Source organism: Enoplosus armatus, chromosome 10 (genome assembly GCF_043641665.1).
Source record: "Enoplosus armatus isolate fEnoArm2 chromosome 10, fEnoArm2.hap1, whole genome shotgun sequence".
NCBI lineage: Eukaryota > Metazoa > Chordata > Actinopteri > Centrarchiformes > Enoplosidae > Enoplosus > Enoplosus armatus.
Genome location: NC_092189.1, coordinates 8,783,473 through 8,797,512, shown reverse-complemented (window position 1 = coordinate 8,797,512; position 14,040 = coordinate 8,783,473). Strand labels below are relative to the sequence as shown.

At 41.5% G+C, this 14,040-nt stretch overlaps 1 protein-coding gene across 1 annotated transcript; it reads right to left on the bottom strand.

Moving 5' to 3' along the window:
- Positions 1-6,971: 6,971 nt before the first annotated feature.
- dusp1 (dual specificity phosphatase 1) lies at positions 6,972-10,365 on the bottom strand. The gene is made up of 4 exons (XM_070913054.1): positions 9,718-10,365; positions 9,332-9,477; positions 8,986-9,205; positions 6,972-8,277 (listed from the first exon to the last, which is right to left on the bottom strand). The coding sequence occupies exons 1-4, from the start codon at positions 10,124-10,126 to the stop codon at positions 7,922-7,924; spliced, it is 1,131 nt and encodes a 376-aa protein (XP_070769155.1). The 5' UTR covers positions 10,127-10,365; the 3' UTR covers positions 6,972-7,921.
- Between the last annotated feature and the right edge of the window lie 3,675 nt (positions 10,366-14,040).

Genomic DNA, 14,040 nt, shown 5'->3' with positions numbered 1-14,040 from the left:
TGTGCCAATGAATATAGATTACTCAAGTGGTCACATTTTCCTCTAAAAACCTGACATCAGCAGTGTTACTCATTAACAACACTGGTCAAAAGTCAACAGTTTGAATCAGAATCACTCGGGTTCGACCAATAGCAGTCCAGCCTGTCTCTCGACTTATCCAGCTCGGCTCAGCAGTTCTTATCTATTGGACTCGGGGTATTTGTTGGACTTCAGTTTAAATTTGAATAGCTGATGTGAAAGCACACTATTAGCAGAGGGAGCATGAGGTCAGGTTAATCTAACATCCCCTGGTCCCACTCCTGAAAAGCCTCTCTGTGTTTGACTTTTCTACACCCACACCAATCATTTCACAACCTCTTCAGTGTCAACAGAGACTTTGAGACTACCTAACACACTGATCATGTGGGGTGATAATGTCAAGAATTGATCGTGTAATCAAACTGCTGCATTGCTGCCTGAATGCCTCTAAATGTTAAAGGAAAGCGTTTTGTGTATATGCTGTACATTCTATTAATTCACATTACAGATTATACTTTTTTATTGGTAACACATAATATCTTCCATAAGATGGCGCTGGCACCCAATGAACTTGGAAGAAGACATTGCTCAGTATCCTCTCTGGGGAACCAACCATACGTGTGGCGCACTCTACTGAACTGTGTTCAACACACATTTGATCCATTCATCTGAGAGTGCTGTCGCAGGTTAACCACTGAGACTCCAGTCTGTACAGTCTTTGTTCCCTGCACATCACTGCTAAATTACAGAATTACTCCTGTTAGCAGTACACACTCATAAATCATACATATTTTAAGAGATCTTCTCTTTTGTGTATTTTGCAGAAGTCACTGCAGCGAACTTTAACTAGTCTAAAATGCTCATAAAACAAACAGGATAAAAACTGCTTAATGAATGATTTATGACTTTGATTATTCTGCGGGGAAAACTGGTCAATGCATTATAACAGCATACAAAGGTAAAAGACTGAATATCAACAGAAAAATAATAATAATAATAATGTTTTAAGTAGAAGTACAGGATAAAGTCTGATTGCAAAATATGAAACTTGTAAGGATGATTTAAACCTTTGAAATATAAATACAAATGGAAGGCATCAATGCATGGGAACATGTGAGAATTTACAGCTGTCACATGTGGCTTAACCTGGAGCTTGGTCATCACTGGTACAAGAGGAAGATCATTCATAGATCACACAAAGATCATTAAGTTTGAACTTTATTTCCAATGCTCCATAAAAAACCCCCACATTGTTTTAAAAATTAAATAAATCTAATTAAAGCAACTACAAGGAATTTTGTGTTCATTTTGGCACCCCCTGTGGACAAAAGTGGTAGTGTTTCCCAGCCTCTTGTCACAAAAAAAGTAACCAATCTTCGCTGATGGTCTCTTGCTTATGTAGGTCATGTAGAGGCATCAGTATTAAATTGAGACTGTTCCATAACCAGTTGAATACGCCTTGTAGTTACTTAACAATACAGTTTTGGCAGCTGCTTTTCATCAGAAGAACGGCCGCGGTAATGTTCCAAGTAGCACCAGTGAGACCATATGAGTGGTTATCACTTCTCAGTCATGTGGGATCTGCTGCAGCTTATAAGAAGGCCTTTGTATCCATGTGGACTGAAAAGGGTCAGGGTTTGGATTCAGGATGTCGCATGCTTGCTTTTGCCCAGGGCCCTCAAATATTTGAAGCAGGATGTTTGCTTCTAGTGTTACTGTATTACTTTAGCAACGAAAAGGAGGAAGATTATTGATCCTTTCTCCAACTTGTTTGTTGTCATCACTATCAACAATCTCTACCTCCAATCGGAAATGGTGGCTGTGTGGTTTTGTGATATCAGTGGATGATGCTTTGAGGTCACAGTTCACTGATAAAAACCCAGACAAACTAGCCTGATGTGTCCCTGTGGTGATTCATTAGATGGATCTGCAAAGATGTCAGGACTGTAACCAAACTATCATTCTTATTTGTCTTTAATTTGAAAAAATGCTGATGTAGAGCCAAAATATCACTACACATTTTAATCGTTTTAGCTGCCTTGCACATCTGCCCCGGCCTGATGTGATTTATGTCTGCTCAAATGTCTGTTCTTTGGGTGTGACATCATCTGCCCAGAGTGCAGTCAGTGTTGAAGACAGCATGCCAGAGATTCCTCGAATACTCCACACAGGATCTCACTTCTGCTTGTGAACACAACCCCGTACCTCCAGTGAGTGGAAAAATACAGGCTCTGTTCAGGCTCAGTGTGGTGGACGAGGCTCCGGTGGGGATTGATAGGTGTCTTACCTCTGGCTATCATTCAAATATCTGATGCATTTCAACGATTACGAGCAATTAGAAATAATTACTTCTGCACATTGGCTTCTTTTTTTTACTCTACAGCATATTGTTAGATAATTAATGCCCCTCCTTTTATACTAAGGCATAGCAGAGTTCTCTATCTGGACAGGTGGAACAACAACAAGCACAATGGGAGATTAATATCATACAACTTCTGCAGAGATGTCCTGAATGATACAACAGTGTGCACCTTTAGAGCGGACATAGTTTCTCCTCCACCATCGTCTGACATTCCAGACAGGGCTGTTAACAGGAAGGGGAGCCCTGCTGGCAAGGAAAGGCCACTTCACTGCGGCCATACGTAATGTCCTGACATTCCTCAAGCTATACAAGCCTTTGGTTATCATGTCACAGATCTGGCCTTATCTCGGCCCCTGTCACGCAACTGCAGCTTGTCTGGCCTCTTTTGCAGGGTTTCTGGTAGAGGTGTGTTTTTTTTTTTTATTAGTTTGAAAATGCGTAGCAGCTTATCACGCAGTTCACCATCTTTGTCATTCTCTCTCTCTTTATTCCTTTTTATACAACTTTGCTGGGTTAATTTATCCATTAAAAGTTTTTGAATCAGGGTTTGGCTTTGACACATTGGCCTCTTTTACACGAAAGTACCATGTTGACTCTTTTTATGACAATGCCCACATGAGATTTGGGATCTGGCTCAACAGACTGAGTGTCTGCACTCTGTGTTGGTGAAAAGGTTAGAACAAGCCAGTACAATGCTACAGCCACAGGACGTTACAGAGGCCTCCCCGTCACACTCATAATCCTCTTACAGATTTGCTGCAGGTGAGTATTGTGCCATGACATCAATATGTGGACTAAATCTTCTCACTCAGGATATTGTGTGTGCTTGCGAGAACGGATGTGTGTGTGAGAGAGAGACTTAATCCAGTTTCAAGGTACAGTGAAGTGTGAGAGGTGTAATTACCCAGCAGCCTCCAGGAATCAAGACAGGCAATCACATTCACACTTTAGCCCGTCTCACACAGGTAGTGATGTTAAATGTTGTGGGTGAGGTTGCGGTCTTTGTTTACTGAAACAGTTCGTGTCAGTGTCAGTGTGTCCTGTTCCCATGTGAATCATTCAGCGGAGACAATCCTGATTTGATGCTTGGTTTCGTTTTTGTCAAAGTTACTTGAGTCAGCTGGTGTGGTGCATTCATGAACTGTGTAATCGATTAGAAAAACAGCTTCCATTCTCAGACATTTGACAGATTTTTTTTTACATTTTCATTGCGAATTGAATGCAGAAGCTATCTAGCAGAAAGTAGACAGCATTAAAGCTCGCTGCAATGAGTCTTAATATACTGTGTCGACTTATCAGGTTTTTAATGGCAAACATGTTAACAAACTCTTTTCTAATGATACAGATTCCCAATGGAGGCCTCTTTCTTATGTAACTCCTGAGAACTTTTCACCAACCAGTTGTTTACTTCAGCTCGCTCACTGGTAGCACAATCTGCTAGTGTGAACTCCTCCTTTTAAACAGCAAACATTTTGACTTGTCAAAGTAGGGAAAGCATGTATTACTAATAACATGACAATAGTACAATACCAAGAACCTGATAGTGAAGCTTCTAAATGGAATTCAGCCATGATTCATTTTACTATTTACGCCTGTGCTTTTCCTACCGTAGAGGGTCAGTGAGTTCGTCAACAAGGTGTCATTATACCTTTGTAGCGTATCCCGCCATGGCTGGCATCACCTTCTCAAAACTACAACTACATGTCGATGGCCAAAGCACAAAACCTCCTATCTGCAAAATGATCCAGGAAAAGTGGGGGAAAAAAATTCACTTTGCGAGGCACTAATACCTAGTCGGTATTGTCAACACATAATATAGTAATTTAGTCCCAAAACAGTGTATTATGTATTGGGTATCCTTAACAAATAGCATTCTGCAAGAAAACAACAAGTTTTTTTTGGTTTCTCAAAAAAGTGCATTTTTCAGATAGGAGGTTTTGCACTTCGGCCACCGATGTGCGGGCTACATATTTTGATGAGAAAATTATCTGACGAGCGTTAAACTTGCCTTGAAAGTACAAATTTAGTCAAAACGTTGGATATATGATATAGTGTGGTCATCTTCTCTCCAAAATATGTCGCTGCCATGACCAGCACCTAATGTTTGGTATGCATTCACCAGATAACTGGGTTACATGGGAACCAGAGAGCCTGTTGTTGGTCTACCTGAACAATTTTCTTTTATCTTATGTTTATATTACACATTTTTGTTTGAGGATATTGAAACAACATGGAGCGGGGTGAAAAAGGACTATTGTTTTCCTTTTCAGTAATGCTAGACAAATGTGTTCTTTGTGATCAAGCACAGCCATCTGTTGTTCAAACTGTAAACCTTCTGGACTCCATTATTACCAGTTTCTGTCCAAAAGTGAACAGGACAAAATAACAACTTATTTATTTTCCCTGATACTGCACACATGAACACATTGATATTGATATAGTGTCGTGACATTGCTATGACAGTTAGTATTCTGCTATAAATATATTGTCATTCTTTGAGGAAGTGGGTATGTGTCACATATCTGTGAAAGAGCCATGAAACTTTCAGAACACTATCAGCTCCCTCATGTCTGATCCAAACTGGATTATGTAAAAAGGGAGGGGTGGGATTGTGTCTCTTCCTGTCATGTGTCTGACACATTATATAACCATTGTTTCCTTAGGACTGTGTTAATTAAAACGACTTTGAAGTCAAGTCAGAGCTCAATTGCTAAATGGAACAGCCAATTGACAACATAGCGAAACTGGCAAATGACGTTATGGTTGATTCTGTCTGACAGATGCCGACAATTTGAGGATATGACAAGAAATAAGAAGAAGAAGCAAACTTAAGCAAGTCTGTACTTTCCTTAATTTTTTTTTACGTGATCTGGTCTAAATTAACAGTCTTGTTTCGGGATCAGACCATTTTGATAGCACCTTGACATTGTCTCACACCACATTCAGATTGTCTCACACATACACTCACACACTTAAAATCACAATGCTTTAATGTCCCTGACCTGGCAATTGACTGAGGGCTCTTTTCCCCCCATAGCACCCTCATCGGATCATAAAAGATGCCTAACGACTTTCACACACACACACAGACACCAAAAACACACACTTCTGCCAGCCTCCCTCCTGACAACAGGAAATCTAAAGACACAAAGGCGGGTGGGCTGGTTAGGGGGGGTGGGGTCGCACATATGTCACCAAAACCACAGCTTGTCTGAGGGAGCTGGTGAGGTAATGAATGAGCCTTTCATGGCAGAGGCGTCCTCACTGTTGATGTTTTCTTTCAGAGACAAACGTGTGCATTGCTGTCAGATAAAAAGTCAATGTCAGTTTAAAGAACATATTTTGTCACTTGTCAGAATCCATGTGTTTAAGGTGAAAGTGTTATCAATATTTTAGGTTTTCTCCCCCTAAAACCTTAACTTCATTGAATGCAGACAGTTGTTTTGTAGTGAAGGCCTTGGGATATCATCATCATCACCTTTGGAGGAAGTTTTTTTCTCTTTTTTTTCACACCCCACCAAAGGTCATAGCCAATGTTTTGGCTAATTTGCAACCCAAACATATTCCTTTCGCTTTCACGGCCGTCTCCGTCTCCACCTCCCCATTGGTGTGGGAGGCAGGGGACACAAGGCCGGTGCTTGACTGAGCCCTGAATGCGCTTTAGTTGTCACACTTTTCCCAAACGCCTTGCAGCTGCTCCCATTGTGGCCGCAGAGGGAGGGCTCCTTAGCTGATTCTTTAGGCCTCCTGCTGTCGCCCTGGTCTCAGATGGGTTCATAGAGTTGGAGTGTGGCCCGAACAATGGCCCACGCCATGACATCATGCTTCTTATGGGGGCAAAAATCCTTATGCAGATATATGATAGGATTCCATTGCATGGGAAGGGATGTGCACAAAGATGTTTCTGACATGCCATAGGTCAGCTTTACTTCAGCTTTATTTAGGTGTTCTTCTTCTGCTCTTTTTGGTCTTCATAAGCATCAAAATGAACTTCTATTTGTGAAATACAGAAACATAAATTTTTTAGAGCTGAAACGAAATAGATTAAGTAATTTCAAAACAAAAATGCTGAAGATCTCACACCTGCTGCTTTGCAGGTTTTATTAGTCTTATATTAAATGAAATTAAATTACTTTTGGGCTGTTGGTCAGACAAAACAAGCTATTTGAATGTCAACTTGGGAAATTGTGATGGCCATTTTTTTTCAAACATTAGATTAATTGGGAAAATAAGTGAATTGATAATGAAACCAATGGTTAGTTTCATGTTACTGGCCATATACATTAACACAGATTCTATCTAAAATTATAGAATTTAATTCAATTTTGGGAGACAATAAGCTTATGAATTTGTTTTGTATTTTGTGCTAAATTGGTAACCAAAAGATGTCACTTTAAATGGTGTATTAGTTACCTCAAGTTACTGAGTATTATTGGTGTATGGGAAGATAACCAAATGTTTACACCAAAGATGTGACATTTATTAAAATTCTGATTTGCTTGAAGTCGTTGTGCATTAGTGGCCACTAGTGAATAATCATATATATGTCAGACAGAAGATGACAAGAAAAAAGAGAAAATGTCCAACGGAGTACAAAAGTCAGATGAGATTTATTAAACGGTATAAAAACATTTAAACAAACATATGCAAAAATAGATATGATAAAGAAATATATTACTTTAGTTCAATAAATATGTCAGAATGCAGTCGCTGAGGACTGACGAGTCCCCATGTTAGTAGTTGTGGGGTTCTGTCTGCCTCAGCGCTGCAGTACACAGTACAGAAACATGAGGTATTTAATGGTCCGTTTCCCCAATGTGTCAGGATCGTCAAGGTTTCATGATGTCTTGAAAGGCAGGTATTTGCATTTGAATTGGCAACCCATTCAACTCTCAAACTGAACATGAAGATTTCAGCCACATCTACACTGAAAAAGGGGGAGGATACATTCATTGTTCGTCAAATGGAGGAGTAACTTCCTTGCCATGTGGGGCAATAGGTTTATATTGCTTTCTTTAACCAGTACAGAAAGCAAAATAGACATTTGAGAGGATAAGTCAACATTCCTGAGACAACGCTTAGCCCTCTCCGTTTTGTTTGCTTAAAAATGATTATGATTATCAAAAGCAGTTGCCTTCATGAAAAAGATAAATAAAAATCAGTCCTTTGAATAAAGAATATTCAGGTACTTCTAACTTCCTCTACAGGAATAACCTCAACTACCTTTTCAGCCATTTCCCAAGTCATCTAGGATTGAAAGTGTGGATGAGTTTCACATTTAGGAGTTTACACACTAATACTGCCTGATGGTAGTTATCAAATGTAGGTTTGAAATGATGCGGCCGACTGACAGAGATTTGGCCAGCAGATCACAGAGTCAAATTAACTGACCCCAAACAATAGTTCCCACTCTGTCGGGTGACACCAGTATCACCGTAAAATGATTCATAACCAGGACAGCGTTTTGTGCAGTGCTCTTTGCAGAGTCACTTTTGAGTTGCAGTTCAAGTCTAAAGAAAGTCTGTGCTCCCGACACCTCTCTCAGCAGCTGGGAGAGGTAGTGATGGGACTGTGGAGGAATGAGAGCTGACCAGCTGAGGTGTGTACTGGGATGGAGACGGGGAAATTGAAGACTGTGCTGTTGTTGCCGATGGCCGGACTGCCCGCCTCCGAGGAGCAGGTAGACGAGGCCAGGACCTGGGACTCAAACTGGAGGAGCTGACCCATGAAGCTGAAGTTGGGGGAGATGATGCTGCGACGCTGCTTCACAAACTCAAAGGCCTCATCCAGCTTCACGCGGTTGGTCCGCATGAGGTAGGCAAGGCAAATGGTGGCGGAGCGGGAGATGCCTGCTTGACAGTGCACAAACACACGGCCTCCTTTATTCCTCACTGAATCTGTGGGGGGAGGGAAGAGAAGAAGAAGCAACATCAGTTCACTGTAAACATCTATCAGGTGATGAAATGTGTTTGCAAAGAATGGGAGGTTAAAACTCTCCCTGACACAGGAAGGCAAAAACACAAAAGTCTTTGCAACACTTTCAGTTGCTATTTAAATTCAACAGTGCTCATTAAGACACAGGAACACAGTTAATAGGGGTGCAGGGTGTGAGCTTGTGGGGGTTATTCCCAAAGGAGGCAGCCTGAATGGACAAAAGAGGGGAACAGACCCCTGCTGGGGGTATTGATCTGGGAGGAAGGCCGACAGTGAGTGAGGAGAAATTGCCTTTTGTTCAGCCAGAACAAAGAGTGGCGTGGAGGGAGCTATTCAAGCCGAGCCAGCCTACCCACTACAGAACTAGTTTGGGGCCGCTGCCTCGCAATTCATTAAAAGGGGGCATCCCTTTATTCCACGCCTGAGAGGTGGCGATGATGTAACCACCATTGTGGTGGAGTGGGGAGCCTGTGCCGAGCCAGCTGGTCGGTTTTGGAGGGAACTTTTTAAAATTTAAATCCGGGAGTCAAAGAGTGAAGTGAAGGAGGGGGGAGGGGTTGGGTGTTTGTGTTGCTTGCCATCAACTGGCTCAGGAGGTAACAGCTGTGATAGGCGCTCACATTTGGCAGTTGAGGAAGTGTGAAGGGAGTAAAAATGGTGGCAGTGCTCACCGATAAACTCAATCGCCTCGTTGAACCAGGAGCTGATGTCGGCTTTGTGGTTGTCCTCGACGGGGATGCTCTTGTAGAGGAAGGAGTCCTCGAAGTGGTTGGGGCAGTTGGCAGAGACGTTGATTAGAGCGGTGATCCCCAGCATGTCCAGCATGTCTTTTCTTGAAGCATGGTAGGCACTGCCGAGGTACAGGAAAGGCAAGATCTCCACAGGACCCCCCTGAACAGAAGGAAATAAACAAAACAACCCCATTCAGTCAACTCCAAAACACTACAACAGGAAGTGAGAAACAAACAGAGCGTGTTGCGTACACAATGCGTTTATATACAACATAAAGACACACACCTGATCATATAAAGGAGTATTGCATGGACTGCAGCTTGGGTCTGCACTCCCAGGACGGCTGGAGCTCAGGGGCAAACTAAGCCCTTGTGGAGGGGAGGGCTTGGTACACATCTCTGGATAATCTGTGGAAAATGTGTCAAAACCACCTGACAAAAAAGAAGGAAAAGACAGCTAGGTCAGATCACAGGACAGCACAGAGACACGGCCACTTTTAAGTGCGGGTCTCCAAAAAGGTGACAACTGCTCATGGGGCTATTTTGGAACATTGTTTACCCCAGCACCAGCTGGTATGGTGACAGCTGTAATCCGCATTTGTTGCCCCGTTGTTAGGATACAGTGAAACAATTGTGTGAGACTCCTAAACAGTAAAACCCACTTTATCTTACCTTTCAGAATAAAAACGCTGGCTCCACAGGGGTAGCGACACAGGGCCGCAACAGCCAGCATCAGTGTCCCGTCTTTCTTCGCCTGGCTTAAGTCCAAACTGCGGTCGTCAAGCAGCACCACAGACTCGTACTCCCCGGACAGGAGCCGGTTCCTGGTGTCCTCGTTGGGGACGATGTGCTCAAGTCCTAGACCCCCTCTGGCTCTCCTGCGCACTATGGTGCTGAAGCGCACGTTGGTGGAGCTCGATATGTGGGACGAGTTGAAGGACAGGAAGGAGCGGCAGTCCAGCACCAGGCAGCCCGGGACGTCGCCCTCCAACAGACCACGGAGGGACGCACAGTCGATGGTGGGAACCTCCATTATGACCATAGTAGGACGGCGGGTTAGAAAGAGTAAATCCAAATACATAAAGCGTGTACGGCAGCTAAACAGAAGTTTAGGTTGTTGTGGAAAAAGGCTTCCTCCCAAAGTTACTAATCTTTGAAGCGGCGAGTCCCTTGTTCCGGTTAGCTTGTTTAGAGGGAAAAATAAAAACGCACACAAACAAGAAAACAAAGTTTTAAGACTATCTAAGCTGATCCTCTCCTCTTCTTGTGTGTATCCGGTAGTTGTGCTTCTTCCTTCAAAGTTTAATATATTCAAGTTTACAGTGAGTAGCTTCTGCCTCTCACCGCTTTGAAAAGTCTTTATATACGACCCTGCTTGTGAATGAGAGGCCACTGACGTCAGGCGCCCGCCCCTCTTGGCTTCCTGCCAGCGCTGCAGACGTCATCGCCTCCCCCCAACTGAGTGCAGCGGGACAGAACGGGGCTCGCGCACATGCGGGACATTTCTGTACAGGCGTACCGCACGTACGCGGGCACGCGGTGTCAACAAGTCTTCGCTGGGAGACAGAAGTCTATTCGTTCTTTTATTTGATCTTTTATCACACGTCTATAATTCATCTCCTCATTTTAAGTGTTTGTGTAAAAAACGTCTGCCAAATTTTCCATGATGTGACTTTTTAATTAGATTTCTATTTTGCCTCTTCACCTGAGAGTTGACAAATAACAAGATAATCAGTAAATATCTGCCATGGGGGCCATAAAAGTTTATTCTTTGTTTTTATTAGTCAGAGGTACATAGTGTTCAATGCCCCGAGAGCAAAGGCTAACCATAAAAGTTAATCACTGTATAGAAATCTGAAGTCCAGTAAATTTCCACATGCTGAGAAACAAAACACTGGTCTGCCAGGAAGACCACAGCAGATGGAGAAATCTTGACCTGTCAGTGTGGTTTCATTTGTGACCTTACTGAAACAGGTGTATGAAGCCTGTGTGACCCAAAATTAGAGTTATATTTTAAAAAGCAAACATGATCACAATCACTGTGGGAAACCCTTTTTATTCGTTGGTTTGCTGACTCAGAGTGGGCAACACTGCTGCTGTCTCATCATAAGGAGGACAGGAAGATCATTATTGACGGACAACAGGCGTCTACACTGACAAGAGGGTGTGTTGAAACTGCACAGCAGAGACACGCCGGGATTGTTTTGTTGTGAAATGAATGTTTACTAAGCAGACTTAAAAACAGGTAGTGTTGCCACATAGCCCTCCATTCAAAAGCCCATTTGAGTTTCAGCTCAACAGTGCAACTCATTAGTCACATTATTAACCGATTATGTTATCCCGTTACACTACACAGCTGATTTATTTGTAATGAAGTCTTTATAACAAACATATCATCAAGTTTTACCCTGTATATTGCTGACATACACTATAAAGGCCATGACATCATTCTCACTTTACTGTAACGTGAACAAGTGAGGACTTTCAGCCCGGTGAATCCACATTCATGTCGTTTTGACCCTCTTGTTTTACTTCAAGCAACAAGGAAAGTAGATGTGTTATGTGAGAAAGGAAGAGGGGGAGGGGAAGCTTGAAGGGAGAAAAACTTAACCAATCACAACAGAGTGCAAAAACTCTCCAGCCAGTTTAACCTCACACTCCTGTGAGATGAGTCAACTGTGAAGCACATGCCACAAGGCAAGAATGTTACACACCAGAGGCTTTGAAAACAGTCTGTACCCAAACATTTTGTCTTCACTGTAAATGCGTCTTTCCTCCAGTCATGAAGTGATGCAGGTTGAGAAAGAAATTAAACAGGTTGAAGGGTCGAACAAAGACAGATAGTACAGAGGAGGCTCTGTGAAGCAATTGTATATTTCCATCAAGTAGAACATTTTTTCACCCCTATTTTCATCTATACACAGCACATGCCACTGTTATCTGTGATATTGGGGCTTTCCCAAACATATTAAAAAAGGTTCAACTGGCTAAATTTGTGTAGCATATTTTCTCTGTAGCTGTTTGGTCGTGATAACCAGCAAAAAGAAAAGTGTGAAACCAAAAGTTCAGTAACAAAAACATGTGTCTGTGCTGTTTGTGTGACAAATCATTGAAATTGAGGTCTGGAAATAGAGCATGAGTTGTCGCTCTGGTTTGGATTCCCATCATTATGGCCTGTAGCCAACTGTAGCTCTCATCCACAAAGGGAAGTGAAACAGAGGATGACAGAAAGGCATTTCCTGTGGTCCGACCTCGCTGTCACTTGCTGTCATCCTCTGCCTGTTTACTGTCATTGTCACTACGGGCAACAGCTGAGACCATCAGTGGGAAAACACAGGGCCTATCCTGACTTCTAGTGCCCAACAACATACACGTTATTTGAGCCAAAAACATTTCGTTTCATATATATGTCAGTGTGGGGAGACAAACGTGTTGCCATGGGAAAAAACCTCAACTAACGGAGTCTGTGGATTTTCTTGTATGACATACATTTTTCAACCACATCAAAGCATAACGTATAGCTCTCTGTTTCTGGGTTGTGATGGTAACATAATGGTCAAAATACCTAGACCATTATGTGAACACTGCTGAGAAAAAAAATCCCTATTATTTATGAACATTGAGCTTGATGGCTGCATAGCTCTTGAAAATTAACTTGCCTACAAATCAACCTGATGCACGTAACCAGTGATCCATGCTGATGAACTATTTGCAGGCTTTTCTAACAATGTGCTGAGACTTTTTATGTCAGCCAAACAGTGTGTGTTTGGGGCCAACAGGGGCATTAGATGTCACCACAGGAATTTTAATAAAAAATGTCTTATAAGGAAATTTTCTCATGAAGGCAACATGGTGTATGGCCTGCTGTTTGAGGCCACATAGTAGCCAGATATACAAACTCAATGGCCCAATTAACATCAGCATATTATATGGGTGTGTACAATAAAACCAAAACGTTATTAGGGGCTATTTCCTTAATAACGCAATAAGCTATTTGTCTTGTTCTTATTCCTCAATTGTAATTGATCACAAACTTAAAACCGGCCCAGAATACACTGCAGTTATTCAAACTACAGATTAATTGGTAACACTTGACAACAAATAATTTATAACGCACTATAATGTAGATGTCAACAGATAGAAGAACATATGTAAGGGTTTATTAATGTATGCCAACAATATTTTATATGATCACAACTATATTAGCAAAGCTACAGAGGTTTCACAGGAGGAGTCACAGTAACAAATACATTAATAAACACTTGAAAATGCCACAATGTGTGCTTTCAACTACATTATAGTGTGTTGCAAACCATTTATTAGTTGTGTATATACTGCTTATAAATGCCAAATGGGGGTGGATTAAAATAAAGTTAGTAATAAAATTGGTTTATGTATGTGAGAGCATACCAAGTGGGCACACAAATGAGTTCACAGCTTAAAGAGAAAGAGAGTATTTATCAGTTCAATGGATAGGTTAATTACCATGTGTTATACTGCTGCATTATTTATTGGAGGATATGTAGGCTACTAATTTGTGCATATGAATTTTAGAAGATGTCAGTTTATTTTTAGGATGTCTTCCCAACAACTTTCTAACACATTAACAGGCTAAATTTAAATGATTTTAATTAAAAGGGTGCCCTGTACTTTATTACAGGCTACCCTTACGTACCCTGTAATGTGTTACATGTCCAGGGGCTGCAGATGGAGAGTAACTAACTGCATCTGGTACAAAGCATCTCTTTTCTTGGTATGACATGTTGCTCAGGATTGTCAACAATATTCATAACACACCATTTCTTTCTAAAAACGTTTTACAAATTTCACGTTCAAGTTATTTAGTTAATAAAATAGGCTAAAGACTAGACAAGAAATCATTTTTTGTCAATAAAACGATATAAAATCATTTGATTTGTTATTATTCCCTTTGCTTCTATTATTATTTTTTAAATATTAAACAATTTATAACGATATGATTAATGTGTTTGCAAA